Source organism: Cheilinus undulatus, linkage group 8, assembly GCF_018320785.1.
Source record: "Cheilinus undulatus linkage group 8, ASM1832078v1, whole genome shotgun sequence".
NCBI lineage: Eukaryota > Metazoa > Chordata > Actinopteri > Labriformes > Labridae > Cheilinus > Cheilinus undulatus.
Window position 1 is genome coordinate 2,884,110 of NC_054872.1, and position 26,738 is coordinate 2,910,847.

At 40.5% G+C, this 26,738-nt stretch overlaps 2 protein-coding genes across 7 annotated transcripts in view; both read right to left on the reverse strand.

Moving 5' to 3' along the window:
• Positions 1-26,738, reverse strand: part of LOC121513254 (NLR family CARD domain-containing protein 3-like) — a 945,231-nt gene that overhangs the window by 470,287 nt on the left and 448,206 nt on the right. The gene's annotated exons all lie outside the window — the stretch shown is intronic.
• Positions 1-26,738, reverse strand: part of LOC121513252 (vacuolar protein sorting-associated protein 13B-like) — a 481,863-nt gene that overhangs the window by 142,154 nt on the left and 312,971 nt on the right. For all 3 annotated transcript variants that reach the window (XM_041792863.1, XM_041792864.1, XM_041792862.1), the window contains exons 35-37: positions 14,335-14,676; positions 13,460-13,868; positions 13,189-13,326 (exon numbers count right to left, since the gene is read on the reverse strand). In XM_041792863.1, coding sequence (XP_041648797.1) covers positions 13,189-13,326; positions 13,460-13,868; positions 14,335-14,676 — 889 coding nt within the window. The remainder of the gene's footprint in view (positions 1-13,188; positions 13,327-13,459; positions 13,869-14,334; positions 14,677-26,738) is intronic.

Sequence of the window (26,738 nt, forward strand, 5' to 3'; positions counted from 1 at the left end):
ACAATAATATCTTGAATTTATATAGCGTCTTTCAAGAAACCCAAGGACACTTTGCCATCCTGCAAACTGGCTGAGTAATGAGGAGAATCAGTCTAAATGTATAAGCTATTTCTCTTTAGCACTGTGTAGCTCAGTGTCAGCAGGTTATTTTGCTGCTGTTTATTACCCCCAAAGATGCAGATGACTTTGGCTGCTCTGTTAAAAATACATGTAGCATGTAATACACATGTAACCCAAAGACATTACTGTAAATTTTTATTGGTGTACGGCTGTATTTGAAACAAACAGTACATCCTTCATCCCTGATAAAAATCAAATGTTTTGTCTGTTTTTTTTTAAATAGACTACCAATATTAAAAAAGAGTTGGTGTTTTTTTACAGTGGAAAAATATAATTAAATACTGCTGTTGGCCAAAAATGAGTTTTAAAATATCGGCATATCGGATATCGGCAAATATCTAATATTGTGCATCCCTATTAAGTTGGTATGTAAATGGTGAAAGAGCTCCCGTGTTCTGTTTCAGACCCTAAACCAGGGGTGTCAAAATTAAGGCCCAGGACCAAATCGGGCCTGTGGCACAGTTACACCCGGTCCACCAGATCCTGTCAAATTTTTATTTGAACTGGCCCACCAGTATGAGGTCTGCACATTTCCTCCAGTATAACAACATAAACCATACCTTGATGATTAAAAATATCCCTTTAGTCATAAGAATTAGAAAGAGGAAAGAGTTAAAAATAGTTTGATGAAAAGTCAGGAATGTGGGAAAAGAAACTTGTGTTGTCGTTTCATATTTTTAAACTTGTCTCTCACAAATCTGACATAAAATTTAGTTTTATTTTTATTTTGACCTTTTAAAATTGTGATTTTGACTTTTATCTCATATTTTAATCATTCAGATTCACGATTTTAATCTTTAAGCGACGTTTTAAACTCATGAATTTGAATTTCATCTTACCTTTTGACATTTTCAACTCCTAACTTTGAATCCCAAATGTTATCCTTTTTATATTTTAAATCTTAAATTTTTATCTCATCTTTGGACCTTTATAACTTAGTATTTTTTATATCTTTTTCCTCATATTTTGACATTTAAAACTCATGATTTAGAATTTCATCTTATATTTTGACCTTTAAAACTTTTGATTTTTAATATTATCTCATATTTTCACCTTTTAAACTCTTGATTTAAATATTTTTTCTCATATGTTGTACATTTCAAGTCCTAAATATAATTTTAATCCAAAATATTAACACTTTCCATTGAAATTTTTATTTTTTTAATCTTATATTTTGACCTTTTAAACTCATTATTTTAGTACTTTAACTGTTAGAAAGCATGATTTTAAATTTTGACCTTTTTTTAATCATAAGATCATTTATCATCAATGTTACATTTTTTCCCTATAATTCGTTACTGGTGAAGATGAGGTTGACAGTTTATTGTAAATTTGGACACCGTTAGGCCCCCAGGTTAGACCCACATTCAGAATTAGGCCCCTGCTGTGACTGAGTCTGACATCCCTGCCCTAAACCCTTACATTAACATCGATATGTTTGCATACAGACTAGTGGTTCAGTGCAAAACCTTTTCTTCACCCTAGCCTCATAAATCCAATAACTCTCTGCTCTCTCTCTCTCTCTCTGAAAAGCAGCCTTCAAACACTTGAAAGGAATTTACAGGGACACATGAATTAACTGGATGCTGTTTTACACTACTTCCATTATCCCATTTTTCCACTTGGTCATGATGATTGGAGAGGGAAGCAGCTGAAAACAAGCGCAGATGTTATTCACGGTCTGATCAAGGCACCGGTGTTTACGGGGGTTTTAAGTGTTTTAGGCCTCCGTGTCTCCTCTCAGGTAGGAGCACAGGATGACATGAACAGGTCTGTTGCCAAGAGGGGAGGAAAGCACACACAAAAACCCCTGCCCTCAGGATTCCTCCTAATATAACCCAGTGGAAGTGAGGCAGATGATGGCCGGGGCGAAAAGGAGAAAAGATTGGAATTCGATGTGCAACGCAGCTTATCATTTCCACTTGACTTATCACCAGGAAACTTTCCGGTGAAATAAATAAAGTGTATCCAGAAATGCTTCCAGGTTCCTCTACTCTCCTCTCATCTCTCTTCAATCTTTCCCTCCATCTCATACGGCTAGTCCTCTAAATTTCAGAGCTTTTTATGTTTTAGTCGCCCTGCTTCATCAGCCTGAGTCTGACTAAACAGGAGACAATTTTGAGATGTAAACCAATTTTAAAAGCTCAAAGAGATACGGGGAGTTTCAGCTGATTTTAACATGAAAACCTCCACACACACTGGATGATTCAGCCAGACTGAGACCACACCACCTGGTAATTCCACAGACATGAGATCTCAGAATAAGTGATGTGATGACACATAATCAGAAGAAAAACAAATATGGATGATGATCAGCGCTGTCATCTGGCTGGTGGACATATTGTGGTATGACATTATAAAGTGTTGTTGCCATAATTTAATATGCCGGTCTTCTTTTTCAATATTCCCTTCGCTCAGGGCACACTGGTGTTTATGCTTGCTGCAATGTTTTAAGCTGGAGAAGTAAGCAACAATTGGATGAAGGCGCGTCCCAATCTACTCACTCTCATGGACTATTGTGGGTATTTTGGTCAGTCCAGTCTGGAATTATAGAAGTAAAAAATGTTTGATAAAATCAACAAGCCTTGAAATGGGCCTTTGCTTTATTTTTAGGGGTAAACGTACCGGGATCAGGCCGAAGTCATCGAGTGTGCACTAATCAGACAAACCAAACTCCTCCTGATTGAGCTGTTTCTGATTTGATCACATTGCATTTTGCACAATCAAGAACAGCAATGACGAGATAATAGTTATACAATATATTGCCAAAAGTATTCACTCACCCATCCAAATAGTTGAAATCAGGTGTTCCAATCACTCCCATGGCCACAGGTGTATAAAATCAAGCACCTAGGCATGCAGACTGTTTCTACAAACATTTGTGAAAGAATGGCTCGCTCTCAGGAGCTCAGTGAATTCCAGCGTGGTACTGTGATAGGATGACACCTATGCAACAAGTCCAGTGGTGAAATTTCCTCGCTCCTAAATATTCCACAGTCAACTGTCAGTGGGATTATAACAAAGTGGAAGCCATTGGGAATGACAGCAACTCAGCCACAAAGTGGTAGGCCACATAAAATGACGGAGCGGGGTCAGCAGATGCTGAGGTCATAGTGCGCAGAGGTCGCCAACTTTCTGCAGAGTCAATTGCTACAGACCTCCAAACTTCATGTGGCCTTCAGATTAGCTCAAGAACAGTGGTAGAGAGCTTCATGGAATGGGTTTCCATGGCTGAGCAGCTGCATCCAAGCCATACATCAGCAATGTCAATGCAAAGCCTCAGATGCAGTGGTGTAAAGCAAACCGCCACTGGACTCTAGAGCAGTGGAGACGCCTTCTCTGGAGTGACCAATCGCACTCCTCCATCTGGCAATCTGATGGACGAGTCTGGGTTTGGTGGTTGCCAGGAGAACGGTACTTGTCTGACTGCATTTTGCCAAGTGTAAAGTTTGGTGGAGGGGGGATTATGGTGTGGGCTTGATTTTCAGGAGCTGGGCTTGGCCCCTTAGTTCCAGTCAAAGGAACTCTGAATGCTTCAGCATACCAAGAGATTTTGGACAATTCCATGCTCCCAACTTTATGGGGACGGTTTGGGGATGACCCCTTCCTGTTCCAACATGACTGTGCACCAGTGCACAAAGCAAGGTCCATAAAGACATGGATGAGAGAGTTTGATGTGGATCAACTTGACTGGCCTGCACAGAGTCCTGACCTCAACCCCATAGAACACCTTTGGGATGAATTAGAGCGGAGACTGAGAGCCAGGCCTTCTGGTCCAACAACAGTGTGTGACCTCATAAATGTGCTTCTGGAAGAGTGGTCAAAAATTCCCATAAACACACTCCTAAACTTTGTGGAAAGCCTTCCCAGAAGAGTTGAAGCTGTTATAGCTGCAAAGGGTGGACCGACGTCATGTTAAACCCTATGGGTTAAGAATGGGATGTCACTAAAGTTCATATGAGAGTCAAGGCAGGTGAGTGAATACTTTAGCATTATAGTGTATCCATTTAGGGTTTTGGTGGATTAAATTATGTCTGTCATATTTCTCAACTTTATAAAGGCATAAAAATATTTCGACACACATGACAGCTTGTGTGCTACCGGCCTGACAGTTATCTTCAACGTAGGCCAGGCTGCACGAAGGTGCAAGCACCATCAGTAGCTCATGAGTAGACCATGCTAGTCAGCACCAGAGCTCTGAGTCGGTTCATTCTCATAATTTTTTCCCAGCTCAGGCCCACAATCCTGGGGAAGTACTTTATCTAAACTGTACGGTAGCCGCTTGCCACTTTTTGCCCCAGTAGCTTCATGGCTGCCACAGTTTTCTTTAAAGCCAATAAAGAAACTAGCAGCATTGGAAGCATCTCGTAGGAACATTATTTTGAGCTAGAAAATGGGAATAAAGTTGTATGTAGGCTGTGTCAGGTCAAACTCACTTATAACTGAAGCTCTACGTGAAGACAACTCATTAGATTGATATTTGTATCTCTCATATTTATTCTGAAGTGTGCCTGGTTGTCTGTCTCAGCCCTTTGATTGACTGGCGACCAGTCCAGGGTTTACCCAGCTTCTTGCACCATTGACAGCTTGGCTAGGCTCCAGCCCCCCGGGACCCCCAACGGGATAAGTGATATAGAAAATGGATGGATGGATATTTATATTGAACTAAACAACTTATTAGATATCTGCATTTTGAGTAAATTTGAGCTGCCCCGGAATACTTACTGGTCAAACTAGAGAGTAAGATGATAAACACAGAGCCATATTTACCTCGCTATAGCAAACATGTCCGTCCACATCAGTAGTGTTTAGAGATAGTAGATTACTTCAAAGGGGAGGAAATATACATTTTTGGAAGAAATCCATCATTGCTAGGAATGGGGAGAAAAAATGTTTTCCCAGCAGTCCCATTAAACATTAGTGATTTTGGAGGACACCCTGGATCCAGTGCTGAGACTATCAGTGTAAGGCCTGTGAAGGAGTCAGCAGCGAGAGGTTAAGAGGGGATGCTGGTGTTCAAACACTAGAACAGGACTTAATGTGAACAGGCTGGGGGGAATCATAGACCGGGTCCTCTCAGGTGTCGGCCTCTATTAGCACTTTAGAAAGTAAAGGATCAAGGTCCCACAGTGGCACACACACGTATACAAGCTGGAGGGGATCAAATATGCCTATCATTGGGGTTACTGTGCTTTCTTTGGCGAGGTCATGCATGACGCCGTCCTAGCTATGAACCTGGTGTTGGGTGCAACCACCTAAACTTTGTTTTCATTCTGACTGCACCTTTGATTTCTCTACCTGACTTTAACTTGACTCCTGACAGCAGAAAGCCTCTCAGATTCAGGTGGCAGTGTGTCCAATAACACAGGGTTTGTAGGTTATTTGATGTGTGGGTATGCCTGAGAGCTAATATCTGTTTCTGTAGAACCACACTGTCACAAAAAAGCCAGATTCCAATAAAGTCTGTGACATGTGCCTCTTATACCATCTGACTCAAATTAGAAGGCTCTGGACAGTTCAGAGGGGCAGAGGCTTGTATACAGTAACTGACAACATTTCTATGAGCCCATTGCTTGATGGGAACCAGGAACAAGAATGAGTAATGGTTCCAATTTGCTCTAGCTAATCTATCACCTGACGCTTCACTCTTTTCCAAGTGGTAGCAGTTACATCTCTGGGCTTACTCACTGACCCGCAGAGAGACTGGAACTGAGAGGAAGATGATGGAGAGAAGAACAAAAAGTTTGTGTGTTTTTCTGTGTTTGATGGGAATCACTGAGCCCCGCATGAAGCTAAACAAAAACCATCCATGCCTATTTTTAGGTTCCTTTAGCTGGTGAAGCCTTGAACTCTCCTGGTTTCCAGAAAGGTCTCTCCTGTAGGTATCTGCATGTGTTCATATGTGTCTGTGTATGCAAGGCTGCTGATTGAAGGTCAGTGCTGAAACACCATAAGGCCCTCGGTACACATGCTACAAGTGTTTGTATCAGCATCCTTGGGAGTAAAACTTGGTCTTGAGAAACAAATGCTGATGAAATTGCAAGCATATTGCTGTAAACACAAGAGCAAGAGGTGGCCTCATGTTGGAATGTTCTCCATTTGCTCTATGCTGAAAGATATCAAATGTGAAAGACTGTCAAATCAAAGTAGAACAGTCGGACAGGAACATATACATAGGAGCACACACAACACAGTTCTGAAGTGTGTGTAAAGGAAGATTTGAGTCTGGATTTAAGTCCAAACTTTGACTTGACCACTCAGCCATTCAGAGGTGGACTTGCTGGTTTGTTTCGGGTCGTTGTCCTGCTGCATAACCCAAGAGCGCTTGAGCTTGAGGTCATGAACTGATGGCCGGATGTTGGCCTTCAGGATTTTCTGGTAGACAGCAGAATTCATGGTTCCATCAATCACAGGAAGTGGTCCAGGTCCTGAAGCAGCAAAGCAGCCCCAGCCCATCACACTGCCACCACTATGTCTGACTGTTGGCATGATGTTCTTTTTATCAAATGCTGTGTTATTTTTACTTCACACCTTCCAGAAAGTTCTACTTTTGTCTGGTCAGTCCACAGAATATTTCTCCTAAAGTCTTGGGGATCATCAGGATGTTTCTTGGCAAATGTGAGATGAGCCTTTGTGCTCTTGTTTGTCAGCAGTAGTTTTGGCCTTGGAACTCTCCCATGATGCCATTGTTGCCCAGTGTCTTTCTGATGGTTGAGTCATGAACTCTGACCTTAACTGAGGCCAGTGAGGCCTGCAGGTCTTTGGATGTGGTTCTGGGTTCTTTTGTGACCTCCTGGATAAGTCGTCATTGAACTCTTGGAGTCATTTTGGTTGGCCGACCACTCCTGGGAAGGTTCACCACTGTTCCCAGTTTTCTCCATTTGTGGATAATGGCTCTGACTGTGGTTTGCTGGAGTCCCAAAGCCTTGGAAATGTCTTTGTAACCTTTTCCAGACTGATAGATTTCAGTCTCTTTGTTTCTCATTTGTTCTTGAATTTCTTTGGATGGCGGTATGATGCGTTTCTTTCTGAGATCTTGTAGCCTACTTCACTTTGTCTGACAGCTTCTATTTAAGGGATTTATTCATTCAACAAATCTGGAGGTAATCAGGCCTGGGTGTGGCCAGTGAAACTGAACTCAGCTTTCCAAAAACTGTGGTTAATAACAGTGAACTCATGATTTAAAAAGGGGGGCAATAACTTTTTCACACAGGGCCAGATAGATTTGGATATTTTCCCCCCTCACAAATGAAACAATCATTCAGACACTGCATTTTCTATTTACTTGGTTTGTCTTTGTGAAATACAAACATTTGTTTGATAATTTGAAACCTTTAAGTGTGATAAATATGCAAAAACATCAGGAATCAGAAAGGGGGCAGATACGTTTTCACTGCACTGTATGCATAATGTGTAGAGCATCAAAATCTGCAGCAAAAAAAAAAAAGTATGAAATTGGTGTGCAGAGTTTAAGACAGGACTAAGTTGAATATTTTATCCGTCTACCTTAACAAATCAAAACTTGAACTGGAACTTTAGAACAATAGTTTTTCAGACTCTGATTTTTAAACCTAATTCCTGTTAGTCTTAATGCACTGAAAACACCAGGACAGTTTGTTTCTAGCAGTCCAAACCAATGCACAGATCCTCCTGCTCTTTGATCAACCACCTTTACAGATGGTAATTATCATCACTATCTAAACAAACAGTAAAAAAAATGTATGTATGTCAGCATGCACTTGACTGTGCGGGTGAAGGGGTGAAAGAAAACCAGTAGCATGTGTGGTCAATTCAGAATCTTTCCAACAGAGCTTGACCTGGGGCAACCTCAGACTGAGCCTGGATCCCGTCTGAGGGTGCTCGTGTCTCTGTGTGCATAGGAAGGATGATTGTGAGTGATTATGATGGAAGTTATCCTACTGACACAAGGATAGGTCTGCTCTTTAATAGTTCAAGGGAAACACCTGGATGTAATAGCACAATGTCAACATCTGTGCTTCAACTAAACACTCGAATCATATGTACCACAGACTAATGAAACCATCTTTGGAGCTCTGACAGCTAGAAGCTCTGCTCAGACAAATGCTCCAACATCTTGCTCATAAATCATAGGATTTTGTAAAGTCAGAACTAAATCATGGGCTATTAAATCCAAATTTACATGTTTACAAAGGTTTAAAAAGATGTCAAACATATTGAACATGTGAGTAAGTCCTGTGAGTTTTCATCAGAGCATCATGAGTTATATGACCATGCTGTTAGAGATAAAGGCAAAACTAACCCATGCTGCAAAAGGAGCACATAGGAGACAAACAGTGATAAGAGAACCTCACCAAAGGTATGAGGGCAGAGGTCATCAACTATAGTTGCACAAGGGCCAGCTTTGTTCTTAGCAGACACTTTGGGGGCTGGACTTTCAGAGGAACCAATATGAACATTTTGGTCTAATTAATAAATTACAGTCAAAATATTTTGATTATATTGTAAATTTAACCTTTAGCTTTGAGATCACCTATACTGCAGCCAGCCACAAGGGGGCACTTGAGATATTTTTCCACAAGTTTGGGGCTGTTTTGATGCTCATGACTACGTTTAAGGCTAAAATGCTGTATTTTGATTGGTGGAATATCAGATTTTGGTTGATTCTTACATTCTACTTACAATGGTTGATTCTACAAAAAAAGGGAAAAGTGACCAAAAAAAAAAAAAAAAAAAAAACCACAACAAAAATGACCAAAAATTTTCCCCAAAAAATTAGTGAAAAAAAGAAAAAATAAATGACAAAAAGATTTCTAAAAATTGAAGAAAAAAAATTGATGAAAAACAAGTTGATGCAGAAAATGGCAGCTTTAGTGAAGAACAGCTGATTCATATGGGCTAATCATAAATCATAAGATAATGGCTAATACTTGGATTTACACAAACATATCAAACATTGAGTCATACTTCAGAAAACTGTTCCAAACTCAATTGGTTTTGGGCTGTTTTTACAGCTGTGGTTTTTTGAAAAAAGTAAAATAGCAGAACATGTTTTTTTTCCCTCATATTTTCTGGATTAATCAAACTTCTGGGGGCCAGAGAAAAAGCTGTGAGGGGCCTGATGTGTCCCCCAGTTGATGATCACTGTATTAGGGTCTCAGCACACTTTTAACATTTTACAACACTAAAGGGACGATGAACTTTATAGCAGGCATAAAGAAAAGTATATAAACACAACATGTGGGTCACACCTAGAAAAAACAACTGAACTTCTTGCAAGATCAAATAGCTAAAGGCATCATCTACACCGCGCTACAAATTATTATGCAAATTGGATTTTAGTGTCATAAACATTCAATTTTTGGTTTGTCAGTTAAACACATAAATGGTTTGTGTCTCAGGACTCTTTGGATCACTGAAATCAATCTCAGACACCTGTGATCATTAGTCTCCAGGTGAGCTGAACTAAAGTAAATCTACGAACCTCAAGGTGTAGGATCCTCCAGAGGCTTACAGTCGTGCATAAACCTACTATTCAGCCCCCCCTAACCAATGCTCACAAACAGAAACGGTTGCAGTGGGCCCAGAAATACATGAAGACTCATTTTCAAACAGTCTTGTTGACTGATGAGTGCCGTGCAACCCTGGATGGTCCAGATGGAGGAGCAGTGGATGGTTGGTGGATGGCCACCATGTCCCAATAAGGCTGTGACATCAGCAAGGAGGGGGAGGGAGTCATGTTCTGGGCCGGAATCATGGGAAGAGAGCTGGTAGGACCCTTTAGGGTCCCTGAAGGTGTGAAAATGAACTCTGCAAAGTATAAAGAGTTTCTGACTGACCACTTTCTTCCATGGTACAAAAGAAGAACCATGCCTTCTGTACCAAAATTTTCTTCAAGCATGAAAATGCACCATCTCATGCTTCAAAGAATACCTCTGTGTCATTGGCTGCTATGGGCATAAAAGGAGAGAAACTCATGGTGTGGCCCCCATCCTCTCCTGACCTCAACCCTGTTGAGAACCTTTGGAGCATCCTCAAGCTAAAGATCTATGAGGGTGGGAGGCAGTTCACATCAAAACAGCAGCTCTGGGAGGATATTCTGACATCCTGCAAAGAAATTCAAGCAGAAACTCTCCAAAAACTCACAAGTTCAATGGATGCAAGAATAGTGAAGGTGATATCAAAGAAGGGCTCCTATGTTAACATGGAACTTGGCCTGTTAAGATGTTTTTGATTGAAATAGCTTTGATTTCAGTAAATATGACCTCCCAATGCTGCAGATTCAACAGATGACCATTTTCAGTTCTTTACAGCCTGTAAAATGTTTTGAAACTCTGTTGTGCATAATAATGTGGAACAGTGCATTTTGAGTTGTTTTTTAAATAGTTATCATTGGGAGGTTTGTTCAATAAAATTTGATTTATGCTCTAACAGGTGATGACTTCAAAATTATACTGACGGCTATTTAGGAAAATCTGAGAAAAATATCATTTGCATAATAATTTTAAACGCGGTGTGCAGTAAATCGCAAGAAAGAAAAGTGACATTTTGCAGCCATGTTTGCTACCACAATAATGAGAGAAAGGGAAAATTCTTGTTTGACTGCAAAGACACAAGAGGATGATGCAGCACACCCGTATCAGTCTAAGTAGATTAACACAGAAGCCAACTGTTCATAAAAGATACACATGATTCTTACGCTCCACTACTCCATACCGAGGGACACAACAAGCTCCCCTTTCATGCAAAAACCCTGACATTTCCTGATACCTGCCTCACTGTTTCAGAAATTATTCTCCTGGCATTAACTGGAATAACAAAAGACACAGAGGACACTGGCGGTGTGTGGTTCTGCAGTATGACTGCTGTGGTGTACAGAGCTCTGTATTGTGCTGTTGTCTGATTCCAGGTGGACAAAGAAGCTGAGGGCTTCCTCCTGACAGCAGGACAGGATGTTCGTGGGCGAGTGGGTTATAGGCCTCTGAAATCACCATCAGTAAAAACTAACTGGAGCTCTTTTTGAATAAACTCATCATAATGAATAATGATTTACTGCATGTGGGAGAAAGAGTAATACTGTCTCAGTTATGTGTGAAGTTGTATATCAGCGTGTATCAGCATTAATCCCCGATGGGTTCACAGAGCTGAACTCTGAAGGATGTGCTGCGCCTACACTCTCTCAGTGAGACCCTCAAAGGGATTAAAGGAAGGTCGACCAAAAACTCAGAAGCCCACACAAAACGTGTTCTTCATTCATTACAACCCATTTCCAAAAAAGTTGGGATGTTTTGTAAAACAGAAAACAAAAAAAGTGATTATCAAAATAAGAAGAAAATATCCTAGCAAAAGTTTTCAAAATAGTTGGGACAGTAGAAACAAGAGGCTGGAAAAGTTGTTAAGCACTAAAAGGAAACATCTGACACTCTTATGCACTATATGACAAAAATATTTGCTCACCTGCCTTGACTTGCATATTAACTTAAGTGACATCCCATTCTTAATCCATAGGGTTTCATATGACATCGCTCCCCCCTTTGCAGCTACACTATATTGCCAAAAGTATTCACTCACCCATCCAAATAATGTAAATCAGGTGTTCCAATCATGTCCATGTACACAGGTGTATAAAATCAAGCATCTAGGCATGCAGACTGTTCCTACAAACATTTGTGAAAGAATGGCTCACTCTCAGGAGCTCAGTGAATTCCAGCATGGTGCTGTGATAGGATGCCACCTGTGCAACAAGTCCAGTGGTGAAATTTCCTGGCTTCTAAATATTCCAAAGTTGACTGTCAGTGGTATTACAATAAAGTGGAAGCCATTGGGAACAGTGGTAGAGAGCTTCATGGAATGGGTTTCCATGGCCGAGCAGCTGCATCCAAGCCATACATCACCAAGTGCAATGCAAAGCGTCAGATGCAGTGATGTAAAGCTCACCGCCACTGGACTCTAGAGCAGTGGAGATGCGTTCTCTGGAGTGAATCGCTTCTCCATCTGGCAATCTGATGGACGAGTCTGGGTTTGGTGGTTGCCAGGAGAACGGTACTTGTCTGACTGCACTGTGCCAAGTGTAAAGTTTGGTGGAGGGGGGATTATGGTGTGGGCTTGATTTTCAGGAGCTGGGCTTGGCCCCTTAGTTCCAGTCAAAGGAACTCTGAATGCTTCAGCATACCAAAAGATTTTGGACAATTCCATGCTCCCAACTTTGTAGGAACAGTTTGGGGATGGCCCCTTCCTGTTCCAACATGACTGTGCACCAGTGCACAAAGCAAGGTCCATAAAGACATGGATGAGAGAGTTTGATGTGGATCAACTTGACTGGCCTGCACAGAGTCCTGACCTCAACCCCATAGAACACCTTTGGGATGAATCAGAGCGGAGACTGAGAGCCAGGCCTTCTCATCCAACATCAGTGTGTGACCTCATAAATGTGCTTCTGGAAGAATGGTCAAAAATTCCCATAAACACACTCCTAAACTTTGTGGAAAGCCTTCCCAGAAGAGTCGAAGCTGTTATAGCTGCAAAGGGTGGACCGACGTCATATTAAACCCTATGGATTAAGAATGGGATGTCACTAAAGTTCATATGAGAGTCAAGGCAGGTGAGCGAATACTTTTGGCAATATAGTGTAAGTTGGTTGTAAAAACATCTGTTGTCTACTCCTTTTCTGACACAATTTTGTTTGTTCGTTTAATTTTATGTTGTTTTTTATTATCGATTTGTTCAATCATTCATTGGCAAAAGTGCAACAAGAAAAGGTTCTCTGCAAAAACTGGAAAGAATCCAGGGATTAAATCTTCTAAAGTGGCAATTATGAAAAAAACAGAGATGAAGTGTGTGTATGTAGGGGACAAAAAAAGACCAGAAAAACCAGCACTGGGCAGCTATGATCTTTGTGTTGTTTTCAGCACACTTTGCATTCAAAATCTGACATGTGACCTTCATGATTTTTAATCATTTTTAATCAATGCTTTACTTGCTGCCTCACAGAGGTGGACATTTCCAACACTCCTAAAGGAGGTAAATGCATGCATTTGTGCACAAGAGTTGCAATGATCAACAATTTGAATGTTTGTGCATGATCTCTACCTGGTCCATTGAGGAAATCTTTGATACTGAGGCAGAGCAGAGGGGGAGGGATGCCTGTTTTGTTGTCCACCTCTCCTGCTACTGTCTGCAGCCAAAACACATTGTAGTCCAATGACTCAGGCAGAGATTTTCCAGGGTCTGCAGAAATATTAGGAGATAAAAAGGAACAAGAAAGTAGGAAAAGGGGGCACAAAGTTAAAGATAAAATTACATCATTTTTAATGCATTTTTCTCTTCCCAACAGAAGTTACTACCCGTTGCTCTCCCTCACCTAGACACTTGTAGTCAGAAGGCACTCCTTTTAGAGCCACGTCAAACACTGAAAACTCCATCCTTTGCTTGCGGTGATGGCAGCTGAGCAGAGCAAAAGGTTGCATCACTTGGAGGTACAAAAGGGGTTCCAGCAATTGGTCCTCAGCCCCTCTCCTGCCTGGCTGCCTCACGACGGTCACGCCTAGCGCTTGGCGGGCAGAGGACCGACTAGGTGTTGGTAGGCCGTCCAGGGAGAGAAAGGTACTCCTTGGCAGAGGAGAGGTGAGCTGGGAGGTGTTACTGTTGAGAATGTCATCAGCTGTGAGGCCAGCTAGGGAACCAGCTGGAGCAGAGTCTGGAACTGGGGAGGCTGAGGTTGAAGAAATCTCAGAGAGGATCTCTGGCTGGTTAAGGACATGTCTTCCTACCTGCAGTGATAAACACAAATCCATTTATCACTACAAGTAAGTTTTATCTGACCTAAGACTTGTCTAAATGTGTAAGACATTAACGAGGAAGCTGAAAACAGAAACAAGGAGTTAAAACGACACTGCTGACTGCTGAGTACAAACCCAATAACAGCCAGCATTTATAGTAGTTAGTTAAATGAGCTGCTACAGTGGAATACACCTTTTAATGGCACACACTAAACTATACTAATCCACATTAAACAGCAAAAATCAATTAGTGTGTACAATCAAATGTACTTACATTGACTTAGGCTGTTTGTGATCACTAACATCAGCTTTCTAGTTTAACTTTAAATAAGTCAGATGGTGTAAATTTCACTTAAGTACTATTAAAATCCTGCATAGAAGCTGCACCTTCACTCCTGAGTCAGACATTAAAGAACACACAAAGATGACTGACAAACCCTGGACAGGATGTTTTTACCTTCTCTCCTGGCTCCTTCTTCTCCTGTGAGCTGGGAGTTTCTGACAAAGACTGGCCAGCCTTAGCTGGACTGGCGTAATCGTAGGTCATGACTGACAGCTTACTAGCAGTGAGGAAGATGTCAAAAGGGATGAAACTGAGATTCTTGGTGATGGTGGATTTTTGTGAGGGTCTGGCAATGCAGTGGTGGCTGGCACCACTCTGCTGCTCTATTTGAATGATGCGGATGCGACTGCTGTCACTGCCAAAGCCACTGTCTGGCCCTGCCCCGCTGTGATGGGACGAGGAGTCCACTCCTGCTACTGCATCTCTGCTGCGGCGCTTCTTGTGCTGTTGATGCACCTGTGAACAGAAACGGTGAAAGGTGAAGCTGATGCTTTCTGAACCCTGAAGTACGTTGGGTAAGACTGATGGAGAGAGGGTGGCATTAGATTCTATTCTCAAGTTAAGGAAAAAAGCCTGGATATTTCTAAGGTTATTTACTTTTAGGGGTGTAACAGTTTTTGTATTCACCCTACGGATCTGTGTACGCAGTCCTGTGACAAATACGTCCTAAGTATTAGAAAAAAAAAGACATTAAGAGAGAAGCTACAGTTTTTACCTGTCAATCTTGGTCCAACGTTGCTAAGTGTTTGCTTACCGATATCTAAGGCTGCTTTCACATTAGGCCCAGTTGTTATGAAGTGTGCTGCAGTGCTATTCCCACGCTGGCTTGCTTTCACACTAGAAACATCGATCCGTGCCCTGGCCCACTTGCGTCTGAACTAAGTCTAAAACAACAGGTGGTGAAAGCATGTAGCTAGTTTACAAAGCCCCCCAAGGAGGAGAGAGAAGAAGAAGCTACTATGGCAACCACTAGGGTCATGACCAGAGTGAAGATTGTTTTTGTTTTAACCTGGCAAAAAAGTCCATCCTGCAGCCATGGATGACTGAAAATCAGTTTTTAAGAAGCCAGCAACTTTGCTCTTCGTTTCTGCACATCTATGTGCAGCTCAGAGGATTAAATGGGCTTGCGCTGCGCAGATACAACGGTTTTTGAGGTGAGAGGAGACTTTTATTGCCTTTGCAACTCATCTCACTGAGTCCGACTTGTGTTCATCCATAAGGTGAGTCACAACAGACCATTTTTTGACTGGATTCTGAGTATTTCATTCTTTTATTGAGGGAAAATGTTAAACTTAGGCTCTGTGGAAAGAAGTTTAGTTTTTACGGTGACGTCATAAAGCTGATACAACGCTCTGTCCTGTATCTGGGCGTGGTTGCATTCACATCTCATCCAAACTGTGCCAAAGTTCATTTGAATTGTGCCCGAGACCACCTCCTCAAATTGGTCTGAGCCTGGTGCCCGGGCATGGTTTGTTTGCACTCACACTAACCAAAACGAACCGGACTTCAGGCTCAAGTGCACTCGGATCCTGGACCGGGCCCCAAGTGTGAAAGCCACCAATATAATAGATCTGGGACTTTTTCTGTTTGTATTGATGAACCAAGCCCATACCAAACTGTGACCCCAAAACCATGGTGACTGTTACACCCCTAGTACTTTTGCAAAGAACAACTCAACCCCAGGACTTCCATTGGACTTCTCAGCATCCTAGCCTCCCAGACAGACAGAGAGCTAAAAATAAGTAGCCTCTATAAGGGGCTGTATGCCACAGGTCCAAGTAAGCAGCAGCTGGCAGCAGCTACGTAGCAGAGTGTTTTCATCTAAATGGAAGACAAATCTCCCTTACTTACTTTAACTATAAAACTGCTGTACAGTGTTTGTGTTTTTCAGTGAATGAAGATGTTTTACTGAGGTGAAGATTCAGATCTTGTCTGTTTTTGGTTATAAGCTTTGCTTTTTTTCTAATCATTTCTGCTCACTCTGGTTTTATTGTCAGCAAAGCCGCTCCCAAAGCCACTGCTGCTGTGATTCAAGTTACAATAATTCTACTCAATTCTGAATAATCTTAAAGTCAGACACATCAAACCAGACACAAAATACTGCTTATACTACTAATTAGTGTTGTAGGACTTGAGAACGGTCTCGGTCTTGAGTCCGGTCTCCAGACCACATTTTGAGTGTCTTGGTCTTGTTTGGACTCGGACTGGCTGGACTCAGGATTTTCCATCAAGAACAGGTGGGACCAGCACTGATCTGCTATTCTTGGACTTCATTAATGTGATAAAAAGGAGAAGCACTGAAACAACAATCAGCTACACCTGCAGAAACTCAGACATCAGTCCGTCTTAGTTCTAGTCAGAAATACCTCTGAAGACTTACTTCAGGCCTCATTCACCTGACTAATCTAGATGAACATCTCATTTTCAGATATTTAAAATAGTTCCAGACTTGTCAGTGGCTTTTAAATACATACAATGATTTATTTTTTACAAAAGGAGTTGGTTGAACAAGTTTGTTAAAATCTGAGATCTTTGCGTGTTGTGCTCTGTAAGAGTTGCAGACACCTTGTTTTTATCTGTCATATTTATTTAAAAGGAAACTAAAATTAAAGAGAGAATGTTCTTTAACCATTCTACCTTCTCATGTTTTTTATATCAATATTTTATTGTCTTGGTCTTGTCTTGGTCTCAGTCTTGACCCCCAAAAGTCTTGGTCTTGGTGTACTCTGGTCTTGGGCAAGTTTTGGTTTCAGATAGTGTGGTTCTGAGTACAACACTACAACTACAGATCTTGCAAAGCAGATGGAAACACCCGTTTCCTTGTTTTTCACTGGCAAATCCATCTTGCAAAGCTCCTGTCTGAGCTGTTTGGGCCTGGTTAGAAAGTGACAGGACAAATCTCTGGAACGTGAACTGTTTGACAAAGAAAAGACATACATTAACAGCCCATCGCCTATTTTATGGAGAGAAATTTTGGCTCTCAGATCAGCTATAAATTGTCTACTCACTACTGATGCAGAGAGGAAGATTATATATACTAAACAGAAGTTCTATGAGTATGGAGAGAAACCAGGGAAAGGTCTTGCATACTTGGTGAAAAAGCAAGTAGAATCCCAGTCTATAGCTGCTATAGTGGATATTGATGGCAGTAGAGTATTTGAAAATAGACGGATAAATGAATGTTTTAAAAAATTCTACATGGACTTGTACTCTTCTGAACAAACAGAGGATGGACCTAAATTAATGGAAAGTTTCTTTACTCAGATTAAACTCCCAACAATAACAGAACAGCAAAGAAATGCTCTCAATGGTCCTATTACAAAACAAGAGTTAATTAATGCTATTAAAAGTTTACAGAATGGGAAATCACCTGGACCCGACGGGTTCAGTGGTGAATTTTATAAAGAGTTCCAGGACCTTCTTTTGGAACCCTTACTGGGAATGTTAAATCATTCATTCAATGCCGCAGAACTACCCCATACTCTTAAAGAGGCTAACATATCTTTGATATTAAAAAAAGGTAAATGTCCTGAGTCCTGCTCATTTTATAGACTTATTGCTTTATTAAATGTAGACCGGAAAATACTCAGACTGGTTTTATAAAGGGTCGAAACTCAATAAACATCATGAGACGCCTCTTGAATGTAATTCAAGCCTTTAAGCAAAAATCTGTAGATGGTCTGGTGCTTTCTCTGGATGCAGAGAAAGCCTTTGACCGAGTCGAGTGGTCTTTTTTATTTTACACTTTAGGAAAATTTGGGCTTGGTTTAAACTTTATCAAGTGGGTGAAAATTCTTTATAATTATCCTCAAGCGGCAGTTATGACTAATGGCCTCAAATCAGATTATTTTCGCACACATAGGGGCACCCGACAGGGTTGTCCCCTTTCCCCCCTTTTATTTGCATTGGCTATTGAGCCATTGGCTGAGGCCATTAGAATGAATCCCTCTATACATGGTTTACAAATTGGTGATTTCTGTCATAAAATAACTTTATATGCTGATGATGTGTTAGTTTTTTTATGTGATCCTGAGATGTCTGTGCCAGCGCTAATTAAAGTCATCAGCAGGTTTAGTAAATTTTCAGGTTATAAGATCAACTTAAATAAGTCAGAAGCCCCTGGGAAGTCTTACCACCATACCCAAGACTATTTTCCCATTTAAATGGTCTCCCTCAGGTTTTATTTACTTAGGTATTTTTGTTACCCCATCGTTTGACCAACTGTACAAAGCTAATTTTGTTCCTTTACCCGATAAAATAAGACAAGATTTAGAAAACTGGAACTCGCTTCCTGTTTCTTGGCTGGGATGTGTAGCCTTGATAAAGATGACTGCTTTATCCCATTCAAATGATTCCTGTATTGTTCTCAAAAAGGGTTCTAAAGGATTAGAACAGCTGGCTGAGCTCTTTTATTTGGAGCAAGCGTAGACCAAGAATCAAATTGGCTGTTTTGCAACTACCAAGTTCAATGGGTGGTTTGGATTTGCCGAACATTAAAATTTGCCAATTGTCTACTCACTTGAAGTTTATATCTGAATGGAAAAAGAACAAATCTTCTTGTATCTGGCTGGATATTGAATCATCCTTATCCTAAATTGCAGAACATGCTATTCTTTAAGAGTTTTAAGAATATTACAGATAATTGTTCTAATCCAATAATACTTAATGCTTTGAAGGCATGGAGGCTAGTTCGGCACCTAGAGGGAAGGTCTAAGTTAACTTCAATGTTTACTCCTATAATAAACAACCCAGACTTCTTGCCAGGCATACTGGATTCTGGTTTTCAGCATTGGTGTGACAAAAATATAAGTATATTAGGGGACTTATTTCAGAACAATGGTCTGATGTCATTTGAACAATTAATAAATGCACACCAGCTCTCACAACAGGATTTTTTCCATTTCTTACAGCTAATGCATTATATTACCCAGAGTACTACTCTTATAGAACACCCTGAAGTATCTGTAATTGAGAAAATGTTACTACAATATCCAGAGAAAGTGTCTTTGAGCTCTCTCTACAAGGTAATTTGTGATATCTCACCTATGGCATGCAGAGGGTTAAGGGTGTATGGGAGAGGGAATTATCAGTGACTACTGATGATGAGATGTGGGATAGTATTTGGAAATATGATAAAAAGATTTCAATATGCTCACGAACAAAGTCAATCCAATTCAGAATTATACATTGAACTCATATATCTCCCAGTCGCAGGCATTCCTTTAATCCATCGCTTTCCCCTCTGTGTGTTAAATGTAAAACAGAAATAGGCACTCTGACTCACTGTTAATGGTCACGTGGTAATGTGCAGAAGTATTGGTCAGAAATACTTTTTGAAATGGGAAAAATATTTCATAAAGATTTTGAGTTGGATGCCATGTCTTTGATTTTGGGTCTTCCAAGTCAGATGTTAAGCACTGAAGCAAACAAAAGATTGTATAACATTCTCACTTTTGCCACAATAAAAAATCTATTGTTACAATGGATTAGTGATAAGAGACCTACTGTTAAAGGATGGAGTAGACTTGTGTTTGAACTGGTCCCTCTTGAATATCTTACAAACATGTTACATGCAAAGAAAGACCACTTTTACAAAGTCTGGCAGCCTTATTTGTATTATATTGGACCTGATCTCTCTGCTATTATTGTAAGGGGAGCTTCTTGAGCCTGGATTGTGACCTGTTGTAGGCATATTGGATAATTGCCTGTATCTTTGTGCATAACTGGATCCACCTGAGCTGTTTGTTTGTTCCTGTTTTGATTTGTTGGTTACTGTGCATACTTGTTGACTTATTGGGTCATTGCCAATGTATGTAATATTTTATTTACTGTATAAACTAGGAAAATTCAATAACCAAAATGAAAAAAAAAAAAAAAAAGTGACAGGACCAATCAGCGATGAGGGGCTGTACGCAGAGTCGTGACGTTAACAACCAGCAACAAGAGGCCGGTGCAGTTATGGCAGAAGAGGTTAGCGTTGATGCTGCTAAAGTGCCAGTTTTATCAGAACTTGATGACATTTCTCCGTTAAAAGAAGAACAAAGAACAGCAGTGAGTTGTTTTCTTTTCAAAAACGACTAAAGTCAAGTACTGGCATGTCTACAGTCGCCATGTTTCATGTTATTACCCGGTAGCTGCGCACGTGCAGCTCAATAGCGGCTACGTCACGTGTTTTGTTGCTCTGATTGGCCCATAGAGATGTGACGGAGAGAACGTTGATCCAATCACACTCCAATCTTTTTCAAAGCCTCTGCCTTTTCCCAAACTTTTCCTATTGAAGCTTTCCCAGATGGATGCGTGAAACAAATCCATCTGGTGCATCAGGTTAACAACTACAACTAACATTTATAATAAACAATTAATATAGTACATTTAAAAAAACAGATGATGACAAAGTGCTTTAACAGACATAAAGGAGGTTTGAACTCAGGCATGAACAGTCACCAGAATACAGACCTTTAAAGTCACGCAAAAAGCCTGAAGAAACCAAAGCATAACAATGAAGATAAATTAACAATCTCAGGGAATGAAACCGACAAAAACAATCCTTAAAGGCTGTTAAAACTGTTAATGATGAAAATATCTAGAAAAAGACAAAATGATTTTAAATGCATTACAGATTTACCTACAAAAAGCATTAATATCATCACTAAATTACAAAACATTCAATCCCAACCCCAGATACAGACATAAGCACACAAACGGACAAAGGGCAGCTGAAACCTGTGCAGAGACGTAAAACCCTCCAAACTGGCAAAAATGGGCATCATGAATATTGAAATGTGGTTAAAATTGGCAAAAATGAGGGTCAAAAGTGGTAAAAAGGAGCTAATAGTTCTAATAATGGGTCAATGGAAGCAACAATAGGCAAAAAAGTGGCAAAAAATGGCCCATACTCAGCAAAAATTGAGGAACAGTTGCCACTGATGTGGCAAAATTGGGTAGGGAAAGTGGTTGGATATTTTCAATATAAAAAACTCATAACAGTTAGACTTTTAAGACCCTATATGAGAGAACAGTGATTCAGGAGGCTACTGGTGAAACATTTTTATTTTACATTTATCTAATTTCATGCATATATTTTCATTTAAATTGCTATACAGTTAAACATACAGTTTGATATCGATGAAAAAATATTCTCTATTTCATTTAAGGCATCTGGGGACCCCCTCTCAGTGTCTCGCGACCCCCGAGGTGGTCCTGACCCCAACGTTGAGAACCACTGTTCTAGACAGACCTTACCAGACCATGTGCCAGCCATCAACAATTACTCATCATGTTTAAACAGAGCTGGCAGAAAAAGCTGACATAAACAGAAGCCTTGCTTTCAGAGATGCTGGAAGCACATGGAAAATATCAAAGAGAAGCTGACGGAAAAAATAACTCCAGAAAAAAGCTGAATGTCATAAAGCAGAGAGACACAATAGCAAAGGGAAGATAAAATTACAAATGTAAGGCGTTTTTTTAAAACCACAGCCTCACATCATTTAAACACTACTGTTTCTACGAGCCTGTCAGTCCCATCATTACAGGACGTGTGTCTAATAGTCATCAAATCCAGAACATTTTCCCATTAAAGCTACAGAGTGTGATGCCAGTTTGAACGAGTCTCTTCTGTCTTTGGACACGTGATTATGATGAATTGACAAACAGTGAGTGAGCTTGCATCAGACCAGAGGTACATCCCTTCCTTTCCCACCCGAGTCTGCACAAACCTGCACATGGTTGCTATTACAGCATGTTCCCTAAGCCCTCCACCCCCCTACCGCTCCCTCCCACCCATTCCTTGAGAATTTTAAATGTATATTATTGCTGTGGCCGAGATAGTGTTTCAAGACCTCCAGGCAAATACTAAACCCACTGGCAGCAGATTAGACAGAATACTTGACTTATTAGATATTTCCTATTCTAAACAATGTCATCAAAGGCTAAGAACAAGAGCCATATAAAATGCTGCAGCATGCCTGCCTGCCTGCCTGTTCTGGTCTGTCCAGGCTCATGTGAGGGGCTTCCATAGGATCGGCCTTGCCAGATCCCACTCTTTTCTCCGGCCTAATGAGGACAGGATGTGTGGACTTCTTTTCTGCAGAAACGTAAGATTTTCCAAGCACCAGGGAGAGGAGAGAGGGCAGAAAAGGGCCCGGACCTGTCCCCATGTGTGTTGTGTTAAGCAGGTCAGACTTCTATTGAGGTAAGGTGGTATTTGAAAGTTATTCAGTCAAGGCAAAACGTCCCTTTCAAGTAGTGCGCCGCATTGGAAGGGACAAATAAGTTGCACAGCAGCTGTGAAAGAGCAAGAGCCAAGAAAAACTGCCAGACACATTTATGCTTCTTAGTCACTCCAACCAAACTTGGTGTGTACTCATGCATTAAGAATAAAAGCACCAAGATTTAGAGAGTGCCCCCTAAATACACTGGACCACATTCTAACATGTTCATAACTGGAATGATGGATAATATGGATCACACTTAGGACTAGAGAGTGAATAAAACAATGAAAAAACATGCAAAACAATAGATTTGTCTAACCTAAGCATCTAGTTATGAGTTCAGAAAGGCGTCATGACGGCATTTTCTCTACCAAGGTTTGATCTCAGCAACTGTTTAAAGCAGTGATACTCAACACGTGGCTCTTTTATGTCCTCATTTTTTATTCCCCCAGAAAACCTTAAAAAGTACATCTGACTGCAGAAATTATCCACTCCAAGTCACATTACTCAGTTTGTTTCCCACACTTACACAGTAGGCTTTAACTGTCTAACCTAATTGTCAACCTCCAGTTTTTTTCTGTTTATTTCCATCACCCTTATCTGCAATGTTTTGCTACTTTTATTCCATTTTTACTGCTTTTAGCACATTTTTGACACTTTTATCCTGTTTTTTGGGGGAATTTTTTGCCTCTTTTTTGCCTTTTTTCCACTTTTTGCCCATTTAAGCTGCCCTTTGCAATTAAATGCCTCAGATTTCCCATTCAGCGACTCTTTCATGCTTTTTGCCCATTTTCCCACCTTTCTGCTGATTTTTGTCCACTGTAGTCACTTCCCTTTTTGTTGCCAAGCTTTGACCACTTTTGGACCATTTTTACCACCTTTAACTTATTTTTTGCCTCTTCCCACCCATTTTTGCCACTCTTCCTCTGGAGTTTGCCCCTTTTTGCCTATTTGTGCCACTTCTCACCCATTTAAGCTGCCTTCTGCAGTTAGATGCCACTATTGTCCATTTTTCCCACCTTTTTTTCTGATTTTTGCCTACTTTTCCTACCTTCTTATATCATTTTTAACCATTTTTCCTACCTTTTGTCTGATTTTTGCCACTTTTCCTTCCTTTTTGTATCATTTTTAACTATTTTTCCCACCTTTTTTTCTGATTTTTGCCTACTTTTCCTACCTCCTTATATCATTTTTAACCATTTTTCCCACCTTTTGTCTGATTTTTGCCACTTTTCTTACATTTTTTTCTCATTTTTAACCATTTTCCCACCTTTTGTCTGATTTTTACCCATTTCCCAAACCTTTTTCATATTTTTGCTTATTTTTCCCACCCTTTTGTCTGATTTTTACCCATTTTTTAGATCTTTTTGTCAGATTTTTGCCACTTTTCCAAACCTTTTTTCTGATTTTTGCCACTTTTCCAAACCTTTTATCTTTATTTTTCCCCACCCTTTTGTCTGACTTTTGCCCATTTTTCTCACGTTTTGTCTGATTTTTGCCTATTTTACCAACCTTTTCCAATTTTTACCAACCTTTTCCAATTTTTGCCCATTTTTCAAACCTTTTTCCTGATTTTTGCCCATTTTGACAATTTTTGCCACCTTTACCTTATGTTTTTTGGTCACTTCTCACCCACTTTTAGCACTCTCTGCCCTTTTTTCCCACTTTTCTTCTAGTGTTTGCCCCATTTTGCCTGTTTTTGCTAGTTCTTACCCATTTATGCTGCCTTTTGCAATTAAATGCCACCTTTACCTAATTCCCCACCTTTTCTTGTGATTTTTGCCTGTTTTTCTCATCTTTTATCTGATTTTTGCCCATTTTCCCACCTTTTCTTCTAATTTTTGCCATTTTTTGACAATTTTTGCCACCTTTAATTCATTTTTTTGGTCACTTTCCACCCATTTTTGCCACTTTCTGCCGTTTTTGTCACTATTCTCCCAGTGTGTGCCGCTTTATGAAGACTTTGCTCACCTTTAAATTATTCTAGTTGCCTTTTTTCACCACTTGGATGGTGTCTCTTGTAAATGTATTTTTCAACAACGTGGCTGTTTGGTTGAGCGGGGTTGAGTAACACTGGTTTAAAGCCTTCCTGTGTTTCTAGGCTGGGCTTTATCCCCACAGTACGTGCTCACTAAAAAGGGAGCAGATTAAAAAAAGGTCTCTGCAGAGTATATCATTTAACCTTTTGCCAATTTATCCATTGACAGAGGGTAATAAATTCAGAATACAAACATGCACTGTAGCTGAAGTCCTGGTCCCAACTGAAATCCCCTTTTCCAACAATTACTTTCTATTACATTATATAATGGCTGCATTGAAGCGCTGTTTCCAGATCCCAGTGCAATCTTTCTCTGGATGTAGTTGATCATGAACTTGTGACTACATACACTTATGCACAATCTCTCCTAAACCCCCATCGGCCAATCATGAGGTCATCCCCTACGAGTCTCTCAGCATAACATTCTGGAAATGGAGGATAATCCCCAAAGTGTGAACTCATGAGTCTCTCAAGTGCCAATCATATCATGGTACATCTGTACGGCTCCTGACCCCTGCTGCTGTCAGTGTAACTCACAACAGCTTGGCTAGAGGAAAGCTAATATGTGGAAGCTTATTCTGTATCTTGACTGCATCAGAGTTTACAAGTTTGGCCCCTGCCGGGCTACCTGCTATTGTTTATGAAAACCATTAAGCTGAGACCAGGACTCTGTGCTTTTGTGCTAAATGAAAGAAAACCTCAATACAGAAATACCTCATCCTAATCAAAGGAATAATAATGATACTTCACCAAAGGCCGCAGAGCTACAAGTCATTCTTTTATTTTCTAGTGGAAAACAGAGGGAGGAAGACATTAATAACATGAAGTCACTTCTCTTTGTACACCACAACAGTGCACAGTCTCAAGCAAAAAATGGCATCAAAGATAGCTACCCAGTATATCCAACTCTGTCCCGACAACAAAAGCAACCTGCTCTGCACTTCAGCTGAACCACAACAAAGATTCAGGAAAGGTCGCGACCCTGGGTCTTGGATGCCTGGTGCTCACTGTAATTCAAACGCTGTTTAGCAGAAAGCTCAGAGCGTTTAAAGGGACCGGTTTTACAAGCTCTCTTCAAGTCTGATGCTGGTGGGTGGGTTTCGTCCTCCAGGGTTTAACGGCATGTTTCTTAAAGGAGCATGAGAGATAATAACCTTTTAGTTCTCTCTCCCCACAGCCAAGGCCACGAAGCTTTTCTATTTAATACCAAAATCCTTCCATTGAGACAGAGCAATGTGAGAATTCACGCTTACCGCACTCTAGATTCATCCCCTGCTGCATAAAGGTTGAAAGGAAAACATCCATAATACAGTGATAATACAGTCATGGACGAAAGTATTGGCACCCCTGCATTGCTGTCCAAACGACTAAATTATATAAGTTACTTTAGTCTTTCGTTTTTCACATTTTAGTAGGTAGAGGTACAGTCATTGACGAAAATATTGGCACCCCTGGAATTTTTACAGAAAATACACCATTTCTCCCAGAAATTGTTGCAATTACAAATGTTTTTGGTGTACACGTTTATTTCCTTTATGTGCATTGGAACAACACAAACAATCTGAAGAAAAAAGACAAAATTGACATAATTTTACACAAAAGTCAAAAAACGGGCCAGACAAAATTGTTGGCACCTTCAACTTCATATCTGGTTGCACACCCTTGGGAAAAAATAACTGAAACCAGTCTCTTCCTATTATCATCAACAAGCTTCTTACACCTCTCAGCTGGAATTTTGGACCACTCTTCTTCTGCAAACTGCTCCAGGTTTCTCAGATTTGAAGGGCGCCTTCTTGCAACAGCAGTTTTGAGATCTCTCCATTTGTGTTCAATGGTATTTAGATACAGACTCATTGCTGGCCACTTCAGAACTCTCCAGCTTTGTCTCCAACCATTTCTTGGTTTCTTTTTCAGGTATGTTTGGGGTCATTGTCCTGCTGGAACACCCATGACCTCTGACCCAGACCCAGCTTTCTGACACCAGGCCCTACATTGAGGCCCAAAATCTTTTGATAGTCTCCAGATTTCATGATTCCTTGCACACAGTCAAGGCACCCAGTGCCAGAGGCAGCAAAACAAGCACAAAACATCTTTGAACCTCCACCATGTTTGACTGTAGGTTCTGTTTTCTTTTCTTTGTAGGCCTCATTCTGTTTTCTGTAAACAGTGGAATGACGTGCTTTTCCAAAAAGCTCTACCTTAGTCTCATCTGTCCACAAAATGTTCTCCCAGAAGGATTGAGGCTTACTCAGGTACATTTTTGCAAACTC